At 44.2% G+C, this 23,352-nt stretch overlaps 1 protein-coding gene across 1 annotated transcript in view; it reads right to left on the bottom strand.

Annotated features, from left to right (window-relative positions):
- Positions 1-3,403: 3,403 nt before the first annotated feature.
- The window catches only part of CEP250 (centrosomal protein 250), a 32,431-nt gene continuing 12,482 nt past the window's right edge, over positions 3,404-23,352 (bottom strand). Inside the window, 17 exon segments of the mRNA XM_031556593.1 lie at positions 3,404-4,017; positions 5,718-5,765; positions 5,936-6,049; positions 6,465-6,620; positions 7,277-10,371; positions 10,374-10,530; positions 11,591-11,745; positions 13,418-13,538; positions 13,798-13,925; positions 14,313-14,637; positions 15,406-15,565; positions 18,392-18,693; positions 19,122-19,265; positions 19,566-19,700; positions 20,775-20,954; positions 21,708-21,877; positions 22,047-22,174. Of these exon segments, the coding sequence (XP_031412453.1) occupies positions 3,730-4,017; positions 5,718-5,765; positions 5,936-6,049; positions 6,465-6,620; positions 7,277-10,371; positions 10,374-10,530; positions 11,591-11,745; positions 13,418-13,538; positions 13,798-13,925; positions 14,313-14,637; positions 15,406-15,565; positions 18,392-18,693; positions 19,122-19,265; positions 19,566-19,700; positions 20,775-20,954; positions 21,708-21,877; positions 22,047-22,174 (5,806 nt within the window). The 3' untranslated portion in view covers positions 3,404-3,729.

Below are 23,352 nucleotides of genomic sequence, written 5' to 3' on the forward strand. Positions count from 1 at the left end.
TGGGTGGCCGTGCCGGGTTGCACCGCCTCTGGGTACAGAACTTCCATTCGCACCTGACCTAAAGCTCCCTTCTTTCAGTTTAAAGCCGTTCCCCCCTGGCCTATCGCTATCTGTGAAAAGCCAATCTCTCTCCTGTTTATATGCACCCTGGAGTGCCGAAGGCTGCACTGCGGTCCCACCGGAGCCTTCTCTTGTCCAGGCAGAACAGCCCCAACTCCCTCAGCCTTCCTCCATACGAGCGCTGCCAGATCTCCCTTTCCATGTGCTGGGGACTACGGTCTCCTTGGCCTCTCATCTGACCAGTGTGCCTGTAGAATCCCTTCTTGGTTTTTTGTTGGTTTGTTTTTCACGTCCCTTGCCCCGTTCTGTCCCACCCGTGCCTTAGCTTTCCTCCCTGGCAGCCCCACAGTGCTCTGCTTGCACCTGGAGCCCCAGCAGGGCAGCTGCAGGCTGACATCCAGCACAGGAGGCACCGGGCAGAGGAGGTGGGCACCCAGGGCAGGGTTTGATGCCTCAGAGTGAAGAGTCTGATAGTCTCATGGTGCAGGAATAAACCATCCCATGCAGGACTGAAAAGAGAGTAGGCACCAATTACGAGTTAGCAATCTAAGAGTTAAGAGTCTCAGGGTTCTGGAAGGTAAATCGATTAAGCAAACTTTTCCATGTTCCTTGACCTTTCTTAACAGTAGGATCCCAGGCTGAGTTTCTAGCTCATCTCTCAAAAGGAAATAGAAGCAACTGCTCTACCACCGATTTCAGGATGTGCCACAAAATACTGACAGTGATATGATCCCATGGAGCTATCTTTTTGGCAGGAAGCCATCCCAGCACTCTCCTCGTAGGACAGATGATGCTCCCATCCTCCCAGCAGCTTGTCAGCTCTTCCCTGGGTCCAGTTCTGTATTACTGGGGAGTCCACACTGGACACTGTGGCCTCACCAGAGCTGAGTAGAGGAGTAAGGAACGATGACCTCAAGCTGCTGGCAGCACTTCTCCTAACACAGCCCAGGGATGAGCGATGCTCAGCGAGAGCTGAGGCAGAAGAGCTGTGCAGTGCCTCAGCTGCTCCCCACCAGCACTTTCCATCCCCACGCTGTCCCCAGCTGAGGTCGGGCTGCCCGCTCAGCAGTGGGGCTGAGTGCAGTGCTGTGTGCTCTCTGGCACCCAGCTGCTCCTGTGGGACCCGGCTCAGCCATTCCCCCCTCAGTGTCCCATGGTGGCTGAACCTGGTGGTACTCATTGGGCTCCTGCTGCCAGCAGAGGCTGCAGACTCACTAGCAGTGGGCTGGAGGGGCTGTGCTGCATGCATGGTAGCAAAACACTGTGGGACTGATAGGGAGATGTTCTTTTTCATGCTGGAACCTCCCCTGAGTCTGTGGGTCAAGGTATCCTCCAGGGAGTATGGCTTGAGGCTCAGGAGGGCAGCTATGAGCTGGTAGCACAGCAGGCAGACAGCCCTGGCAGTGGCCCAGCATTGCCTGCAGAGACAGATGGGGCACAGCTCCTTCTCACAGGCCTCCCCCAACTGCACCCGTGCCTCCTGGCTGCAGCTGCCCTGGCGTGGAGCTGCTCCAAGGACAGGCTTGCTGGAGGCAGTCAGCAACCTCCAGTCCTCTTGTATGTCACTGCAAGGGACAGACACTTCATTGCCACTGACAGGAGCTCTGACATCTGGCGTTCCTTGAAAAGGATTCTCGGCCACATCCAACCCTTTTGCAGGACCTTGACATCTCACGTACTGCTGGCAAGGCCTCAACATCTTGTGTTCTGACAGGGGAAGACATTGATGCCTCGAGAAATGCCAGCAGGACGAAATGCAGGCGAGGGTTATCTATAGCCACCCACTCCACTGTGAGGTCATGGGGTGACAGTGGCTCTCTGGTAGAACTGATGGATGTAATTTGTTTTCTGGTAGTTGTCACGCAAATATTTTTGACATTTGCCTGCCAGAATCTACTCAAGAACTTTCACTTGGTACAGTTTCACAGTTATTAACAAATAAACCATTTCTTGAAGCGACAGATATAACAGATTCGGCACTGATTAATGCAGTAGCTGTGATAGTGCTGGTATAAGACATTAGTGCTAGAAAAATTAATGCTATTCTGGGTATTCTTCAACAAGATGTGGCTTACCAAGAAAACATCCCTACCTTGGTGGAGGAAGAAGAGTATAGCTTCTCATTTCTTTCCATTTACCTTCTCTCTTTAAGTTTCTCTCATCACTATTCCTTCTCCCCTCTCCAGCACTTTCCCTTATTTCCTAACCTCTCAGTGGGGACTTGTAACATGACTTGATGAAGAGTGGAATACTGTCATCATGTGTGCTTAGCATGTTCTTCTTAGAGCTCATTATTGTACTCAGGGGCATGAACTTTATTATTAATTTCAGCCTTCTCCATCTCAGTTGTCATTGGTTCTCCTGACTTAGTTGTCTGTGGCTTGGGGATTTACATTTTCTTTCGTATCAGTCTTCTGGCCAGCATACCTGTGGAACCTCTTTTTACTGGTTTCCAAGTTGCTTGACAAAGTCACCTCCAAGTGTGCTTTGCAGAACATTGCTGTCCCAGGGCCTTTTCTGCAGTGGCTTTCCAGCTGGGTGCTCCCTGCATGCTCTGGTACCTCTGATTGTTCCAAGAACTGTGCACTTCCCCTTGTTAAAAATTGTGAGCCGTTTCCCCAGCCTGCCTGGGTCCCTCTGGATGGCTGCACAGCCTTCTGCTGCATCAGATGCTCCTCCCAGTCTGGGATCCTCAGCAACCCTGTGAGGGTACACTCAGCCCTGCAGCCACTACTGACCCCTGGGTATTCTGTTCTTTCCCTCAGGTTGTCTGCAGCAGTGAGGGAGCTGAAAGTCAGTCATTACCAGCATACCAGTGCTTTTTTGTGCAAAAGGAGCAATCTCCAGTATCTCCTCCCCACCACCTCATTTTTATAACAGATGCATTGCCTACTTCTCACATTAAACCATGCAATGGCTCACACTAGCTTGCTTGCAGAAATGAAAAGCTACTATAACTTTTCCCTATGCCACATATTTACCTACCACTTGCTTTTTTTTTTGCTGCTGAAATAAGTTAGTCCTCCAGCAATTTTTTTTTAATAAATAAACCATCAAAACATTTCAGTCACTAAGTAATTTATCAAATGCAAACAGAACCAACCAACTGCACGCCGACTTCCTACACCAGAAGATAATTCCTGGCAAGAGTACAAGACAGGAACACTGCAACAGTGCAGCTGCCCCAGTACAACAAAGAAATAATAACAAAGTATCCCAGTTGTTTGGACAGAGAATACTGCTTATCACTACGCCAAATCCAGAAAGAAATTGATCCATCTAAGCATGAAACTTGGCTTTGAAGAACGTAATAGGGGAAAAACATAGATCAGGAAAGGTGCAGTGTTTTGAGGAAATAAGTTTATTGAAAAAGTCTGTGTAAACAGTTCAGAAGCTGACAGGAATAACCTAACTTGGAGAGCCACTTGCAGGCTGGTGAGGCATGCCATGATGGAGTGCTTCGGAAGAAGGCGGCGGCTGACCTTCTCGTCAGGCTTATGCCCTGACCCCATCCATGCCAGCCAGCATCAGATTTGTCCCACCACTGCTGCTGGAGACCCTGCAGTGCTCCAAACTTCTCTCTTACCTCAGTACCCGTGCTCTGCACCAGTCACCTCATCACCTGCTAATGCAGGTCTCCAACTCAGCTCTAGCTGCACACTGCTCCTGTTACCTCAGGCCATCCCTTGTGGTGGATCTCACTGCTGAGTGCAACAGCTGTCTCTCAGGAGATCGACAGTCCAGAGATATCAGTGCCAAGGTATGGTTCAGAGATCGATCCAGCTTCTGAGTCTCTGCCTCCAGAACAGCAGCTCTGGGCTCCCTGACCACAGTCTCCAGGGAGTAAGACAGCTCTTGGTGAAGGTCCAACAGCTCCTGGCTGGTCTTTGCACAACACTCAATATAGTCCTGCTTGTATTTTCGTTCTTGTGCCAACTGCTGCTGCAGAAGAGTCACCTGAAAGAGGCAGAAGGCTGAGTTCAGAGAAACCCACACTGTAGGAGCATCCTTAGCTCAGTGGAACCAGCTGTCAGGGAAGCACCCTCTAATTCCAGTCCTGGCCAACACTTTGTCCTTGTTGAATGGGAAGTAACAGATTCCAAAGTCAACATGAACTGAACTTAGATGATCAACAATACAAATTCCTTTCTCTCATGCTGCACGCATATACAATACTGGCACATCTGCACAGCAAAGAAAAAGATTCCTACAGGATTTAGTAATGCAACTCTTTTTTCAAGAGAAATTTTGGCAACTGTCACCTTAGCTCCACATGCTTTTTCCTTAGCAGAAGGACCACTGGTTACACCAATGTCACAAGAAAAGACTGCTTGCTCTGGAGTGAGGTATTGAAGAACTGTTCTGTTCAGATACAGCTCAAAAACTTAACAGCTAACATGAGAAAAGAACCAGAGGGAACCACACCACTTCAGAGACGGACAGATCTGACCTTGTATCTGAAATAACAAGGACATCTTTGTGAAAGAGGGGTTTAAAGACAGAAAAACCCTCCCACACCTTGGTAGGTAATCCAGGGACACAAGTGGGAGAAGCAGCTGCCTGCTGCTTAAAGCATCTGCCAGGAAACAGGAGATCTAGTTGCAGTTTTGCTGTCTCTCAGAGCTACAGACTGCCTTCATTAATAAGCTAAGATCTATTCTTTGATCCATTAATAAGCTAAGATCTATTCTTTGAGAACACTAATTTTTCTGCTGAAGTAGATCCACAATGCATGCAGATAGAACAGTCACAAAAGGAAAAGGAGTTCAATCAGTTCTCTCTAATAACAGAACTTCAGCCACTGAAGCTTCCTAGCAAGAGCTCATGATAACTTGCTGGCTTCAGCAGCACGCTCAGCTTACTTTCCAGAACTAAGGAGTATGTACTTTAGCCACAGAAGTATTATGTACACCTGTTGCTTTTATCACCTGTGAAGATTCAAACCCTTGGGGAGACCTAGATCTCCTAGATGACCTAGAGTCAGATATACCTGACTCATAGAAGTGGACTAGATGATCTTGTAGGTCCCTTCCAACCTTCTGATTCTATGATTCTAAGTGGAGGACAAGTCTAGCAACCTGTTAGTACTGCCAGCACTGCTGTGAAAAGGTGCAATAGCATTCAGTAATTGAAAGGTATGTGCTTACATTGATAAAACAAAAAATATTCTTATAGTGCTTAGGTCTCTGACTCAATCCAGTAGTGGGACCATGATTAGCACAGAACAACAATACGAGACTAATGGCTGTATGACAGCTATAAGCTTGGCCACTGTCTTGCACCCCTGGAACTCTGATAAGATGCAAGCTCCCCTTTTATCGAATCAAGGGAAAACAGGAACAGTTGACAGGATGAGCAAGGCTCAAAAGAAACATCCTTAAAATGCTCTCTGGCTGCAGGAAAGTTTCAATTTTCTGATTTTCCTGAAATCCATCACCCACCATGCCTGACTTGGTAAGTCAGAGACCAGCCCACATTAACAGCCTTGTTCATCTGTGGCCAACTAATGCAGCTACCTGGATATTTCCACTGCCTGCTGTACTCACTTCCTGACAGCTGGGACCCGGCCAAACAAAACTTGCGCTGTAACATCATGCAAAGTTGTGTTCAGCAGTGCATCTACAGCAGCTTTTGATGACAGCTTTTCTATTCCTCACCTGATTCTGTAAATCAGCTAATTGATTGCAGAGAGCACGAGCCTCCTCCTGTGAAGAAAATGCAAGGATTTCTTTTTAGTCTTCAGTCTGGGCAGGGTCAGATTTACATTATGTTTATGTGGTGGCGGGTGAGGGGAGAGCAATGCTGCCACAGGAATTTGTCATAGTTCCTCTGCATGGCCAGACCCTTCTTTCACCAAGTAAGATTCTGTTCACACCTTTCTAGAAGCAGGCATCTTGTCCTCATCAGATTCCAAGAAAGAAAACCTGTTTGCACTTGGCTGTGACTGGCGACTACAACTTCTCTTCAGTCTCCTGCGTTCATGTTCCACCTGCACATTGGATAGGAGAAAGAATCACAGAAACCAGCCACCAAACAAAGAAAAAAAATAAAAGATCCCAGGACATTATTTTTGAGGAGACTTCTGTGCAGAGACTGTTTAATCACATCACAGAAAGTTGGAGGCAAAAAGCACTTGATATAGACTATGGAAGAGAAAGAGCAAGAGGAAGTTCCTAACATGAGTATCAAATGCAAGTGCAAGGTGACACCAGGGCAAGAAGAGCAGGACCTGAGTGAATGTTCATCTGTGAAAGCAGTGAGGTGTCAGTGGAGAAAGAAAATTTGCAACTGAGTCTCCACGTGGGAGAGGGAAGTAAACAGAGGACCCTGAAGGACTGTATATGGAAATGAACTGAGTTCTAGAGGACTGTATGCACTGCAGAGACAGTGAAAGCCTTTTTTACCTGCTCAAGAGTTATCCTGAGCTCAGCATTGAGTTGCTTCAGCTCAGACTTTTCATGTTCCAGCCTTGCAACTGCTTGCTGCAGACACTCCAGCCGCTGCCATAGGACCTTCTTCTCCAAAAGCCACGGTAGGTTCTCACCGCCTTCAATAGCCTCCTGGGTGTACACAGACATTACGTGAACAGTCATCACATAAAGGTTAGAGGGACCAAATTAGCATGTCAGAGAGGGTGACCAGCCTCAGGCTTGGACATCATTAAGTCCCTTCTTTCCTTCCTGACAGGTCAAAACAGCAATATATGTTCCTACATGCTCTGCATAGGACCACTACACAATCACGTGGCTAGTAACTAAACAACTTCTTGCTTGTTCACAAGTAAACAGAATGTGCTTGGTCAGAAACAGCAGATCTCTGGAAATACACTCAGCACTGTCACTTTGGTGCTCCTCAGCCATCTTTAAAAAATTCTACAAAGTTTAGCACATTAGTTTGGTCAGCTGTGCCCTTTTGTCTCCACGCCAAATCCTAACCACACCATGTTGGCTAAACTTGCCTGGACAGCAGAACTGATTACTAATCCCTAACTTTTGGACTTGATTTAACAGCAAGCTCTGTAGTTCTTTCAGTAGTTCTGGGTTTGACAGGAAAAAATTGTAGCAGGTGAACGGTCTGTGGCCTGTGCTACACAGGCAGGCTAGCCTACTGACTGAAATCATAGGTTCTTTGGCCAAGCTGGTAAATATTTATGGGAAACAACATTAGAATCCTTTACAGACGTTTTAGTTGACTGATGACCAGTCACATCACCTACCTGAAGATGAAACCGGTCCTTGTCCCTCTCTGAAACCATACTCTGCAGGATGGCTATTTCTTCCCTCAAAGTCCCATTGGTCATTTCACTCTTAGAAAGGGCAAGAGTCAGTGCTTGTGCCTTCTCTTTCCATTCGATTTCTCCACTTTCAGTCTGCTTCAAAATAGCAATCACACGCTTCAATTCTTCCCCCTTTACTTTCCTCTCCTCTTCCAGTTGTTGAGCTAGTTCTTTTTGCCTTTTCAAGAATTGGTCTCTCTCTTGGAGAACCCTCCTCTTCTCTGCTTCTTCTTCCTCCCATTTTTGGAGTTTCTGGATTTGTTTCTTTAGAGTCTCCCCTTCATCTTTCCAATCCAGAGCTGATGTTAATTGTTTCAAGAGTTCACTCTGCCTCCTCAGCTCTTTTTCTTTCCCTGTCAGAGTTTTCTCTAAATACTTGACTCTGTCTCTCTGGTATTTGATTTCTTCATCCTTCTTTGTCAGAGTCTGCTGAACATGCTGGAGATCTTCATGAAGACCTCTTATTTCCTCATCTTCTAACTTTTTTTGCTCACCTTGAGCCTTTGTCTCCTGTTCTCTCCCATGCAAAGCTTCTTCCAGGAACTTCTCTTCCTCTCCATGATGTTTAATCTCCTCTTTCTTCTCAGATAGCATAAGCTGGAGATTCTGCAAGGTCTTCAGTTCTTCTTCTCGCTGCTGGAGTTTTTGTAGAAGAGTTTCATTGTCTTCATCTCTCTTTCTTACCACTTCCTCAAGCAGACTCACTTGATTCTGGCAAGACATTAGTGCTACTTTCATACTTTCTTCACGAATATGAAACACATTAATCTGCTCTGACTGTTTGAGAATCTCCAAGTTGTTTGTCTTTATTGTTTTGCTCATTTTGTTTAGATCCTGCTGTAGACTTTTGGCCTGTTTAGCTTCTGACTCCTTCTGTTCTTGAAGTTCCTGGACATGCTCTTTCAGAGATGCTATCTCTTGATCTCTAGCTGCTAGGGAAGATTCAGCACGTTCTAGTTTCTGCACTATAGCTGCAGTCTGCATCATCGTATCGTCATTTTGTTGTTGAAGCTTAGAGATAGCTTCCTCTAAAACCTCTATCGTTCTTTCTCTTTCTTTCAGACTCATTTTTGTTTCTTGAAGAATCACTTGATCAGTTTTGTGCTTTTCCTCCATTTCTTTAAATGCCTCACACTGCTTTCTAAGGGATAGAGTTTCCTGTTCTTGTTCCTTTAAAGACCCTTTAAGATGCTGCAGAATTTCTTTCTGCTGCATAGAGTCTTTTTCTTGTTTTCGGAAGGTCTCAATCAGTTCCTTCTGAGATTCAATCGTTAGATCCTTCTCTCTCAAAATCGCCTTAGAGCATTCTAAGTCTCTACATAAGACATTCATCTGTTCTGTTTTTCCCTCATATTCCCTTGTTTGTTGCTTTTGGATGTCTAGGAGTCTTTCCTTTTCATTTAAGGTTTCTAATGTCTGCTCCAGTTGGTCGCAAACAATCTTCAACTTCTTTTCCATGACTTCTTCAGCTTCCTGGATTTGCTTTTGCTGTGACTCAAGCTCTTGATCTTTTTTAGATAAGGAAAGTGTCATTTTTTCTACTTTATCCTGAAGCTCTTGCAGGTACTCCTCTTGATGCTCCTTGTACTGCTGAAAGAATCTTAACTGATCCCTTTGAGAGTCAGACTCATTCTCTCTATCCCTAAGATCTGCTCTGAGCTGTTCAAGGCTTGTGTGCAAAGATTTCACCTCTTCTCTCTCCATCTCCAGTTCTTTGATCTGCTGATTTAGAGACATCAGCTCTAAGTTTTTCTCCTTCAAGTTCCCTTTCAACTGATCAAGATCCACTAGCAAACTTCTCACCTGTGATGTACCATGTTGTTCTAGAATTATTAGCTTCCCTTCCTGAAACTTGATCATCTGGTCTCTCTCTTCCAGATCTTTGCTCATCTTGCTTACAACAGTCCTCTGCAGTTCTCGTTGCTTCTCCAGTTCCTGTATCTCTTCTTGCTGGGATTTAATTTCCTGGTCTCTCTCCTCCAGGTCTTGGCTCATCTTGCTCACAGCAGACCTCTGCATTTCTCGTTGCTTCTCTAGCTCCTCTATTAGTTCTTGCAGGGATTTGATCTTCTGGTCTCTGTCCTCCAGGTTTTTGCTCATCTTGCTTACAACAGTCTTCTGCAGTTCCTGCTGCTTCTCTAACTCCTCTATTAGTTCTTGCTGGGATCTGATCTTCTCATCTCTCTCCTCCAGGTCTTTGTTCATTTTGTTCACAGCAGCCCTCTGCAGTTCTTGATGCTTCTCCAGCTCCTCTATCAGTTCTTGCTGGGAACTTACATTCCCATCTCTCTCCTCCAGATCTTTGTTCATCTTATTTACAACATTCCTCTGCATTTCTTGGTGTTTCTCTAGCTCCTCTATCAGTTCTTGCTGGGATCTGATCTTCTGATCTCTCTCCTCCAGGTTTTTGCTCATTTTGCCTAGGGCAGTCCTCTGCAGTTCTTGCTGCTTCTCTAGCTCCTCTATCAGTTCTTGCTGGGATCTTATCTTCCCATCCTTCTCCTTTAGATCTTTGCTCATCTTACTTGCAGCAGCCCTCTGCAGTTCTCTCTGCTTCTCTAGCTCCCGTATCTCTTCTTGCTGGGATGTGATCTCCTGGTCTCTGTGTGCCAGGTCTTTAGTCATCTTGCCTATAGCAGTTCTCTGCAGTTCTTGTTGCTTCTCCAGCTCCCATATTTCTTCTTGCTGGGATCTGATCTTCTTATCTCTGTCTTCCAGGTCTTTGCTCATTTTGCTTATAGCAGTCCTCTGTAGTTCTTGCTGCTTCTCTAACTCCTGTATTTGTTCTTGCTGGGATTCTGTCTTCTGTTTTTTCTCTTTTATGTCCTTAATAACTTGATCTAGAGTAGTTTTATGCATTTCTTTCTGGCTTTCCAGCATTCTCATCTGTTCCTGGTAAAACTTCATTTCTCCCTCTCTCTTTGACAGGATGGCATTCATTTGAGTAAGATTCTCCTGCAAAGCTTTTACATCTGCTGCCTCTTTCTGTAGCACTTGGATTTTCTCCCGCTGAGTGTCCACTTCCTTATTTTTGTTTGCAAGACAGATAATGTAGTTTGTAGCTCTTGTTCGAGGGAGTGATTCATATCTGCTGCTGTGTTTGCTCGTGTTTCTGAGGCTGTGATTGATTCCTGAAGTAGATTTATCTCCCACATCAGTTTTTCTTCAACTGCTTGCAGTCTGTCCCGCTCATGCTGCAACATAGGGAGAAAAAGATGCAGTAATTATATTTATATAGATTTGTTTTCATACTAGATTCAAACTCCCACTTTGGTGGCAGTCAAGAGCTGCAGTCTGAACTTTTAGTAGAAATTTCTACCTATTCAATTGGTTTTCCCTTTCACCCCCCCAAAAAAAAAGCAAGCCCAACAACACCAACACATATATTTGAGAACTGTACTGAATTTAGCAAACTGGCCATAACCAATTTTTTTGATGATGGATTTAGATGATATTCCCATCCTCAACCCCAGCAGTGTTTCAGCTTGTGAGAACTGTAATTAGACCCTTCCTGTACAGACAGGCCTGCTGTCTTGACAAGACCATTTGGCAGCAAGTTCAACAGGTGTCCTCTGCTGTAAGAAAAACCTCCTGTCATTTTCAGTCACTGGCTTCAACAGATGGCTTGTGTTCTTCTGCTGGAAAAAAGAGTGACTGTCCCCTACCTTCCAAGGAGTTGGAGATCAGTCCTGTGCTACCCTTCAAGTCCAGATACTTCTGAATTTAAACTTGTATTTGGACTCAAACCACGCAACATAAGTTTGAAAGTTACTTAGACAGAAGTTTTAGTGGCAGAAATCTTCAGAACTGCAGAAAATGAACAACCTGCATCATAAGTTTTATATGACTCCAGTATCTTTTTCTCCTTAATCAGAAGAACGCTATCAGAAAAGTTAAGATAAGAAGATCACTTATATAAATCTTGTTCTTTTGCCCTTGTATTTTGTGATATTGGCTCTCTCTACTTTCTGGACTGACCTCTTACTCAAGGTGTTGATCCTGCTAACTCAGCTACAGGGGCTACAGGAAAACAAGTTTAGGAAACATAGAACGAATGGAAGGAAGGTAAATGAAAGAGACTTAGTTAGCATTTGTATACTCTGCATCTTCTCAGATTTGGACAAAACTTCTATAGCATCACCGAAAACCAACTCTCCACTGAAAAAAAAAAAATAGTTCCTTAAAATTATTAATAGATGGGAAAAAAAAAAAAAAAGACTAGAAACTGCCCTTCATGGCATCTGTTAGACATACCAGCACATCCTTTTTTTGCTTCTCAGTGCTCTCAAGTTTCCTTTCCAAAGATGCCACCTCTTGATGTAGTGTCATAGCCTCCTTCTTCAGAGCAGCAGCCTCTGCCTGCAAGGCTGCTTGTAAAAAGTTCTTCTTGCCTTCTGCCATCTGTGTCTCTACAGGAGCAAAGATCAAGGAAAAGGTGAAAAGTAAAATCAAACTAATTTGTAACCTAGAGAGAAAATAACAATTTTTCCCTTACCTGTCTGTGTTTTTTAGACCTCAAACCCATATGAATTTTCAAAACAGACATAATTAAAAACCTTCCAGCCAGAGAAAAATGGAAGCATGAAAGTGACAAGATTCAGAATATGAAAATACATCTGCTGTTCTGCATGTTAAAAGGCTAAGGCTAATGACACAGCAGCAGGTCACCAACAGCATTAGAATCAGATAGAACCCTTACTGATGAAACAAGGACAGGGACAGCGAGTGAAAGGTCTAGTGCTCTAAAGATAAAGAGCTAGGATTAGGCAAGGGAAACAAGAATTATAAGTGAAGACTGACTGTGACACAGTTAATTAATCAGAAAGTCATACGAGGCTTTAGAGAAGAGGACACGTGCCAATATTGTGCTTGAAGATGCACTTTAAGGAATTTTTTTCCAAAAGAATGCTTGGGTAATACACTGTGCACTGGTAGAGAAAAACAATATCCTGTGGTAGTGGGATGACAGCACAACAAGAATAATTGAGATTCATATTAGTAGTGAGACTGGAAGCACGGAAGTTTACAGTCACACAGGAACTGAAGAATACAAAGAGATAGAACTGTAGAAATAGACTAAACTACTAGGCAGGAACTAAGAAGAAAAAAAACATTCTATTCAATGGCAGAATTGAAAGTACAGAAGGTGTTACCACATATGATAAATTATAATAAATCAGAAAGAACCAACAATACAAACATTCCAGAAATAGGGATGATGTAAGGCCTGGAAAACTGTGAAAACGATCATCAGTTCCATCTCACAGAATTAACACAAAGAAATAACTGAATAGTTAAAGGTACTACTATGTGAGCATAAGGCAGTACATGAGGAGACTTCTAGGGATGCTCACACTTCCTTGTACCTGCAGTCTGAGGCATGGAAAACAAGAAAAGAAGACCAAAAGGCAATTCTAATGTGGAAAGTGAAAAAACAGTGACAGAGACAGGAGAAGATATGCCTGCCTGGTATGATACAGGAGGCCAACAGCCATGGAGGCTCTGGGAAGGCCTGGAGATTAAGGGGTAACTAGTTGCATATGAAAAACAGTTTGTAGATAAATCTGAAGGAAACATGACCAAAAACATAAGTAAGAAATTGCTAGGGAAGCAAGAAATTATGTTTGCTACAGATTGGAGCTCAAATATCAGACTGCAGGAGCATTAGGTACCAGAAAACTTGGAAATACAGCAGAAAAGAAAGCAAGCACATGCTGGCAATTACAGTAACCAAATAGCTTAACATGGAACTGATGCTCAGTAAAATGGCAATGTAAGAGGAAAAGGAAGTCGACAAAGATAATGTTTTTAGCAAGTTGGAGTTTTTAGCGTCCATGGAGAAGGACATATGAGGAATCAAGCTACACCTACTCTGTAGGGCCTGAAAGGCATCACTGCTGCAAACCCATCACCAGCCATAGCACTGGATGCAGTGCCATGTGTCCTGTGGTCAAGTCTCATGCTTGTTGCTTTTTCTCCACCCTCTCATCTCCTGGCACTGCAGCACTGTTCCTCTGTGTGGTATCAGAAAACCCTTCCAGTGAGACAGGATTGGCTCAGTGGGTTGGAAAGAAGCTGTACCTTCCTGGCTTTGAGCCAGCTGTTTCTGTAGCTCCTGATTGCAGGCACTGAAGTGGTCCCTCTCAGCTTGCCTCTTGCTCAGCTCCAGTTCCAGGTCCTGCACTTTCTTCCCAGCATCATTCTGGAAGAGGCAAGATCACTGTATGTTCATAGAGCCACTGCTGGCAGGAGACAAGGAGGTACAAAAGCTAGAGGCAGAAATAGCCAAGGTGGGAGGGGGCAGTTGGACAGTAATAGAAAATATGATTGTCCTTTCTCCTTGTGACAGCAAGCAAACCTGGCCTACAAGAATTTAAACCCATTCTGGCATTGGCACTCTGCTTCTCAGCTCAGTCCAGCAAAGGGACAGGACTTCTAGGTGCACTACAGAGACACATTACCAGATCTTGCTGAGTTTGCTTCAGGTCCTGACGCAGGTCTTGCAGGGCTGCTGCCACTCTGTCCACCATGAGCTCTACAGGGAGGTCCTTGGCCTGAGAAACAGTTAGGTTCCAAACACGATCCTGTTCTGAAGAGAGAAGCCATTCAGTTTCATGCTTTAATTTGGAGGTCTCCAACAAGATCTGTTTATACATTGCAGAAGGTGGCAGCACCTTTGTAGCTGTACTGAAGTTTACGTTACAGCAAGTCATGTCATAGGCTAAGATTATTCTGCAGCACACTAGTGTGAGTACTGGTCCCAGAAAAGAATACACATGCACCTCATGACTACTGGTTTCTCCACGTACCAATATGGACTTGTCTCTCTGCAGAAACCTCTGGCTTTCAAGCCTTCCCAATGCTTGAGACAGTCCAAACCGAAAGGATCAATCTATTAGGATTGCAAAAAACCTCCCCTCCATATTCTCCTCCATCCCCAAGCACTCTATGTAATTCTCGTTCCTCCCACACTTGCCTGAACTCCATGTGACTAAGTCTCTGCTTTTCTCAGTGCTGTCACACAGTACATGGTGAAGAACCAAGTGCAATTTGTCCAGCTGGGACCGGGCTTCACAGTGGGCGTTATTAGCCTGCTGGCACTCTGTAGCCAATGCCTTTGCTCTGTTCTCTGTGCTACAAAGCCTCAAATGAAGTTCGGCCATCTCAGCCTCCAGCACGTGCAAAGAGTCCCTCAAGCACCGTTCGCCTGCTTGAGACTCCTCCAGATCCCGTAACAGCTGCTTCTCCCGAGCTGCCAGGCTAGCCTCCTTCTCCAGCACCACTTCCTGCAGTGTCTGTACCTGTAACACAGATGCACAGAGCCTCAGGGATAGAGCTGCTGTTGAGAAAGCAGAGAAAGAAGTAGGGAGAAGAACAAAGAAGAAATTCCAACACCATGTTGGAAACCAAAGGCAAAAAAAAAAACAAAACACCAAACACACACACAAGAACTCAGACTGAGCAAAGCAGACAACGAGCTAGAAACAGATGCCTGGAGGCTAAGGGGCCAAAAGGAAGCTTCCCCATCCACAACATTACGGCAAAGCCATCACTCTTTCCAACTTCAGAAATGAAGCAGTGTGTGTTTGAGTAGGGGGTTGGCAGGGCAAGATGCCAGATCAAGCACCCCTGCATAGAGGTGAGGCTGTCAGGGGTGCCTAGAAGTAAACAGATGTCAGTCACCATCCCTTACTGTGCATCTCCAAAACGCCAGATGAACTTGGCTGAGGTGGAAGTGCCTTCCACAAACTGTGATAACCACTTCTATGTCATCAGATCACTCAATGACCTACAGAGGTAGATTCCCACTGTTGGGGGACATTTGTAACATAGGTACTGAGAAGTTCCAAAGGAGTCTTCTATTGCTCTCTAGAGATTTAATGCCTTGAACCATGAGAGAACAGGGAGCAACACAAGGAAAATATAGCAAATCCAGCCTTCACCTCCATGTGCAGCCTCTAGGCAGAACACAGAAGTGTGTATTGCTGGAAGGGGAAATAAGCTGAAACCTACAAAATGAAGTAGTATTCAATGTCCCTGGGTAAGAGGAAGCTTAGTGGATAGGACACCTGGCTGTTGAGCTCTTGTATTTCTCTTCTGTGGTCTGAGTGGAGCTGCTGAGCCTGTTGAATAGCAGAATGGAGTTTAGACACCTCGTTCTGCTGGACAAGGTTGTTTTCTTCCAAGGTCTTGAGGCACAATTCCTTCTGTTCCAGAGACAGAGATAGCCTGAAAGAGAGAACATGCAACTCATTACTCATAGTATAAGATCTAATAAATTCTTTAAACTTGAATCACCAAGGCTAAAACTGCTGTCTGCTGAGGTATACCTAAACAACTAGACTGCTTGTTCGGTCCTAAGCCAGGTAGGCAATCACAGCAAAGCATGCACCTACTACACTCATTTCCACAGAGAAAAGCTAATTAGTGGCTAAATTTAATACATTTTTGAGATGGGGATATGGACAATATGGGAGCACATATACTGAAACACTTAAATGAGAGACATTAGAAGGGATATCCACAGATACAATTTCACGTTCTGCCACTCTGCAATATAGGTGGTAATAAGGAGCAGCTTTATTCACCACTGGTTCTAGTTCTTCTCAACTAGAGAACATAAGACTAAAATCTCCATGGAAAAGGGGAATGTGCAATTTTTAATGTGTTTATGGATAATGCATCTTTATAAATGTCTAATATCCACAGTATAACTTCTTACCCTCCTATGTGGGTGGCTCCATGCAGTCGAGCTCACAACAATTCTCTTAAATGTACAGCAAAGGATTGGATACCACGGAAAATACAGACAGAAGATGGTCTTTGGTGAAGCAGTTCTCTACCTCACCCTCATAGCAGTAAGGGCCTAAGAAACATACATGACAACCTGCGTGGTATAAGTGCTGCAGGTGAGGCCTCATGAGGACAGAGCAGGAGAATCTTCTCCCTCACCTTGTCTGCCACCCCTCTCTGTTGATGCAACACCCAGGATGTTGCTGCCCTTCTGGGCTGCAAGAACACATTGCAGGCTCATGTCCACCTTTTCACCCACCAGGACCCACATGTCCTTCTCTGTAGGGCTGCTCTCAAAGAGTTCTTTCCCCAGTTTGTGCACATACCTGGGATAGCCCCACCCAGGTGCAACACTTTGCGCTTGCCTTGTTGAACCTCAATGGGTTAATGTGGGTCTAGTTCTCAAGCCTTTCCAGGTCCCTTTGGATGGTGTTGCTTTTTAATGTACCAACTGCACTACTGAGCTTGGTGTCACCCACAAACTTGCCGAGGATGCACTCGATCCCACTATCTAGGCCACCGGTAAAGATGTTAAAGAGCACCAGTCCCCAGATAGGCTCCTGGGGAACACCACTCGTAACCAGCCTCTACTTGGACACAGAGCTGCTGACCAAAACCTTCTGGCTGCAACCATCCGACCAATTCTTTGTCCATTGAATAGCCCACTTTTCAAATCCATCTCTCTCCCATTTAGAGAAGGATGTGGTGCAGGACCATATGAAAGGCCTTGCAGAAGTCCAGCTAGATGGTACTGATTGCTCTGCCTTTATCCACTGATGCTGTCATACCATCACAGAAGGCCACCAGATTGGTCAGGCACAACCTGCCCTTGGTGAAGCTGCGATGGCTACCTCAGATCACCTCCTCGTCTTGCATCTGCCTCAACATAGTTTCCAGAAAGATCTGTTCCATAGTCTTCCAGGCACAGAGGTGAGGCTCGCTGGCCTGTAATAGGTATCCTTAAAACAGTTGAGTCCCAGAAAAATCTACCAAAGCAATAGACTGGCCACAGGTGTCTCCATTTCCCCAGTCTTTCTAAATGAGCCATGAGTTACTAAAAAGCTGATTTCACAGACAGGTAATAATGAAACGAGCAAGACATAGGAGAATTAAGGGCTCAAAACACTGGACCATTAAGGTTGATGTTTATTCAATATATGATTTAAGCGGGGAACTTTCCTCATGTTCCCCAGACCAAAATGGCACTCAGATCGTTGATTCAGCAAACAACTTGTAGAAGCTAAGACTAGGACCATGGTGCAAACAGTGATACCATGTAGCTTAGAAAGTCAAAATAAATGAAGATGATGCGGAAGGAGAAAATATATTATTTTCACTAATGAGACTCGAAGAGATTTTGTCAATAAAGAGAGAATTTGTTTCCCCAAAATGTACATCCTAGTAGAACAACAACTGACAGCAAGGTGATATCTAGAGAGTTTCACAGGACTTGCCAGCACCACTATTAAGTTCAGTGAGGGAAATAAAGACAGAAGTGGTAATGGAAGTTTGGAGGAAATACTCGGATCCTCATAAGATATAGAATCCCTCAGAGGAAAAGCAAGAGCTCACTGCCTCTTATTTCTCCTCTCTTCAATGAAAAGATGCATTGAAGACTGGCAAGGCTTGATCAGGTGAAATCTTCTTTATTGCAACACTTGGACAGTCATTAACATCAGTAACCATTAGAGCTAGCAGGGACCCTGCTTGAGTACCTCCAAATGCCTGGTAGGTTATTTTGAGAAATGAAGAAACAGATAGCAATGAAAAACATACTTGATCCTTGTGTGCCTCTGAAGGCACATTCTGAAGGGAATTCGGCTGAGCTTGAAATTCCCATTTCAAGATGCCTTCTTCCAGCCAAAAAGTATCAGAATGAAACGATTGTGAATGTTTAAATAAATGTTTAAAGTATACTGGACTCAAGGTGGAGCTGGTGGATCTATTTAGCCCATTATACTGCAGCCTATCCTTCTTCCTTAGAATGTTATGGGTTTGAATCTCTGAAAGTTTAACAGTATTTATATGTTGACCTGATAGAAATACATTCTTCTAAGGAAAAGACTACTTCAGAAAAAAAAACGTAACTGAAAGATGAAAACAAAAGAGAATGAAACATGATATCAAAAGAATGAAGTGGTTCTGCATGGATAGTTCTGAACTGCATTTTAAGGAAATGGTATCACATCCACCTGCATATGAAAAGATCTATAAGAAGGAATTCATTAAATAGAACAGAGAGCCTTGCAGGCTTTCAATTACCTGTCTCTTTCGCTCTCTAGAGCCTTCAGCGAAGCCTGAAATTCTGTGTTGTGACGTTCTACTTCTTCCCATCGACTCTTTTCCCCCTCTAAGGACTGCAGGCACACCTGCAGCTCTTTGTTCTGATGTTCCACCTCTTCCCATTGGCCCCTCTCCTCCTCCAAGATTTTCTGAAGGTGTACAACCTCTAATACCTTCTGCCTGGACAACTCTTGTGCCTCACTCAGATCTTGCTGAGCTTTATGGCCAATCGCTTGATGGGACTCTTCAGAGGCTGCTAGCTGAGATGTCAGCTCTTCTACCTGCAGTAAAACGTAACGGAGCAGTCAAAGACTACAGCTTGTCTCTGTATGAACCATATTACTATGAGGAAAGGGAAGAACAGATTTAAATCTCATTCTATGTGAGTATCAGATTCAGTCGATTTGTCTGAAAAACGTGGAGAGGGACACAATGTTCACCTCATGAAGCACCTTAAAAAAAACAAGGCTACCAGGTAAAGATCAGCAGAAATCCATTCTGATGATCAGTGGCAAACAAATGAAAGGACTAGCCCATCTGTCCAGGGCAGCAGCTGATGACCAGTAGGTCTCCTTCACACCAGCTGAGATGGACACTACAGTACGATGGCAGTCAGAGGAACAACTGCATGTCTGTTCTGCAGTAGAAAGACAATTAGTGAAGGCACCACCTACTTGATGACTCAAGTACCTTTTGCTGTTTCAGTCACCTGTTTTTGTAGATCATCCCTCTGCTGAAGAAAGATATTCTTTTCCTCTCTGATGTTTTCAATTTCTTCCTTGTGCATATTCTCCACCATCTTGATCTTACAGTGAGCTTCCTGTAGCTCTGCTTGCAGTTTTTCTGTAATGTTCTGTAACCAAAACGCAGAGCAAGTTGCTGGGACTTGCCATAAGCTCTGCGGGTTTCCTTTTTCTACTTTAATGTCATCCATTTGTCCATTGCTCTCTGCTTTTTAAACCATCTCTATTTCTGCTGCAACCCATCCTTCCTTTTGCTTACCAGGCTCTGTGCTTTCAGTGTTCCAGGACTTGTGATCCATTTCCTCATTATTGCCTTTCATTCTGTAACCTGGCTTTAGCAGCCCCTCTCTGAGCTTATGCTCAGTCACCAACTGCTTGAACTTTCTACCTGCCCTACTAGTGAGACTTACCTGCTCATACTCCTGCTGCTCTTTTACCTCCTGCCTGAGTTGCTCAAGCTGATGGCAGGCTGCTGTTAGTTCTCCCTGAGTTTGGAGTAGCGTCTCTAATAAAGCTTTCTTCTCGTTCTCCTTCTCTGTCAAGATCTGCACAGAAATACAGAGAAGACAGGTTGAATCTCCGCAGAAGAAATCTGCATGTCCTTCAATGATTTGAAGGCTGATGGGCTCACACAGTCTCAGAGCAATATGATGCCCATCTCTTAGGTCACTATCTATCCACTCGGTGGCACAGATTTCAAAGTCATATGGAGGGGTAGCATAAACATGGGCCATTTGGGACTGAACCTTCAACAAAATCTGAATCACCTAATAGGAAAATGCATGGCACTTTCCTAGTGGTGGTGATGGCATTTTCCTTGTCGTCCATTATGTCTTGTTTGTCTTTTAATAGGGGCTTTTGCACGCACTCAGCAGTAAAGAACATACAAGCCTGCAGGAGGATGAAGGAAGTTGCTTCTTCAGAAAAATCATGTATTGTAAGTGGGGCTTGGTGAAAATTCCTGTTTTAAGACGCATATGGTCACCTCTGAGAGCTGGCCCTATCATTCCAGTACTGGCAGACACAAATGGGGGTGCTGCCATTCCTAGACAGTCTGCTTAAGAAGGAATCCGGGTAGAACACCGGGAGGACTCTCAGTGCATGACAGGTTTGCTTTGGCACAAAAGATCTAGACACAAAACAGTTTACCAGCAAGTGACTTCTGAAAGAAAAACTTGAGAGGCCATCTGTTATACACTGCTCAGAAATATTTCATTCCTACTGCCAAAGACAGTCCTGCACGCATTTCACTTTACACAATTCAAAGTAGAAAACACTTCAGGAAAACAGGGACATACAAGGCATGTTCTCACATCCCGATGACCAGCTAGTTCCCATAGTTCTGTCCTTTCTGTACAGGTGGCTTCCTTCAGCTCACCACTGTGAGACGTGATTATGGTGTTCATACTATCTGCAGGCCTTCAGTGGACTTCCTGGCCTTCTTAAGCTCACACTCTGTGTGACAGGCATTATCCTTCATAGCACAGAGGTCTCGTGATTGCTAAGGCATCCTTTTCACAGAAGGGCATCCAAGAGACATCTCTACCCAGACATGCAGTGCCAAGAGAACAGTTAGTAACGCAGCCGAGTAAAAACACAAATCCTGCTTTCATATTTACCTCCTGATTGGCACTTTCAAACCTAGTTCGTTCCTCTTCTTGTTGAACTTGCATGGTAGCAACTTTCTCCTTCATATGAAACAGCTTCTTCTCATGCTGTCCTTCTGTCTCTGCTTTCTCCTTTTCCCAGAGCTCCAGCATCTCCTGTAGCTCTAAATGGCGCCCTTCTCGTTCACTTGCCTGATAAGTGAAGGAAAAGACCTCAAGATGAAGTCTCACATAACATGTGAAACATGTAAATCCCCACCCTTCCCACGTAATTCCACTTGAACAGCACACTATAGCTGCCTTGTGCCTTATCAAGGAACATAAAAGAGCATGTCAGCAAGAAAAAGAAAAGTAGATGTTAAGTTCTCCTCTCTGATGGCTGCCTGTTTCCAACCATCTCAGGATTTATCTCTATCTTCTATTTTCAGGATTCAATGTCATGGTAATCACTGAAAAGATGCAGACTGACTGTAGGATGAGAAAAAGGCCAGTATCCTGATGCCCTAGTCACAAGACAGGCTGTGAATTGAACTACAGGAACAAGGAGCCTGTTCCACATGCCTTAAGTCCAAGCCTCTGTCAATCACAAAATGATAAAAGAAGTTACTGGGATTGCAGTTGGCAGGAATGTTGAGTCTACTTCATGGTAGACAGGAGTCTGGTGAGATCCTACCACTTCACTGTGGCTTTGGGTGGAGTTCACTCAACATTCTGTTCAATTTGTCTTAGGCCCATAACAAATCTGTGGCTGCATTTACCATCCCAACAAAATCATGTGGGCCCTCACATGCCTTCAAGCATGAGCCACTGGCTCTACTGCCTGGCCTAGCAGCGTGTGGCTTCTGACAGCTGATAATTACTGCCATTTCTCACACTCAGGCAACAATTCTGCAGAAGCAATCTCACAGAGCTCGCTTGAAGAATTAAAAGAATACCATTTCCTACCAGGTCTTGTAGGAGTTTGTTTATTTCCACTTCATGATCAGTTTGCTGAAGTTTCAGGGTATTGTTATGCTGCTGTTCTATCTGAATGAGTCGTTGTGCCATGTTTTCCCGTTCCTGCTTCATTAGAGATCTCTCTGTTTCCAGCTCATATTGAAGACACATCACTTCCCCTGCAAACATGGCAAATGGCAAGAAAAGCAACGCCTACAGAAACTATTCTGAATTTGCTAGCCTTACACCATTTTAATTTCAGAGCAAAAGGGCTCTCTCTGCATTTTCTTCATTCCTCAGCATTGCACTGCAAATGCACACCAGATGCAAAGTACACGAGGCTCTCACCTTGTATCACTTCCTTAGCCTGAATGATTGTATGAAGTTGGATTTCAAGCTGACTCTTGGTGATCTCCAAGTGAGATGAGTGCTGCTGAGCCTCAAACAGGCTGGATTCCAGGGTGTCCTTCGCTGACCTACATGTTGTAAACATGGAAAGAAATGAGATTCTTGCTCCTGACATCCACAGGGAATTATTCCAGTGAGAATTGGAACAGAGAACAGGATCCCAACATGGAAAATGGGTTGTGTGGAAATTCATGGACAAAAAGCATTTCTGCCATTTAAAATAGGAATGTAGGCCCCTCCAAATTTTACTTACAACCTAGCATAATACAGAAAATACAGCTTAATTTGATCTCAATAGCCAAATCCTAAGTTGCTATCTGTAACAGACGGTAGCTGTGTTAAAAATCAAAAGCCCATCCTCTGTTCACAGCTCTGATCCCACTGGCACTTCAGACTTGTTCTGCAGGATGAGGTAGAAGCACACAGCAAAAAAAGAGCATTTTCCTGGCTCACTGGTGACTGTTTTTGCTGTTCATAGCATAGACATATGCAGGTAATTTTCCAGACTCCCTATATTTAAAAGGGATAACCAGATGGCAGAGTAACCTCTCATGCTTGTAGCTGCATTTTTAAGAATTCTAACAGCTGAAGCACTATCTGAAAGGAGAGATAAGAAATAAACCTTCAGTTCAAACTGCTAAAAGTTCAAGATAAACATTATTTTTCATTAAGTGTTGCTAACTAAGCATTCAGCAGCCCAAACAGTTCATCATTCTTTAAAATGGAAGATGTAGTACTGCAGATACAAGCTGCTACATACACAGACTTCATCAAGCTGCTATGAGTGACATGCAGGATTTTCAAATCAGAAGCTGAAGTTACTTCTCTGCTCTAATACACTGTTCCGAGTGCCAGTATCTTACAGTACACAGCATTGTTTCATTAGTACAGGGATGGAATCAGGATGACATCATTAGAGGTAAAGAGGCATGCTGCGAGTAATAAAGCAATAAACCCCAGCAAAGTAGCACTTGATTACTTCAATGTACAATAGAAAAAATGTCTGATCATGCCAATATCCGGCAGCATAAATTGAATGTACTACACTTGAAAGGTAAACAGAAGTCAGCCTCTAAAACAGGAAAGATAAGAGTCCAAAACGGGGACAGCAAAAGGCTCGAGATCATCGCCCGATGAGACTAACTGCTTATTCTTCTGGGTAATGCTTTTATCTATTGCCAAAGGTTCTTTATAACTAATGTTATAATCTCTTAATCTCTTCTTCTTTACTGATGCTGTCACTGGA

The sequence above is a fragment of the Meleagris gallopavo genome, chromosome 22 (assembly GCF_000146605.3).
Source record: "Meleagris gallopavo isolate NT-WF06-2002-E0010 breed Aviagen turkey brand Nicholas breeding stock chromosome 22, Turkey_5.1, whole genome shotgun sequence".
Classification (NCBI taxonomy): Eukaryota; Metazoa; Chordata; class Aves; order Galliformes; family Phasianidae; genus Meleagris; species Meleagris gallopavo.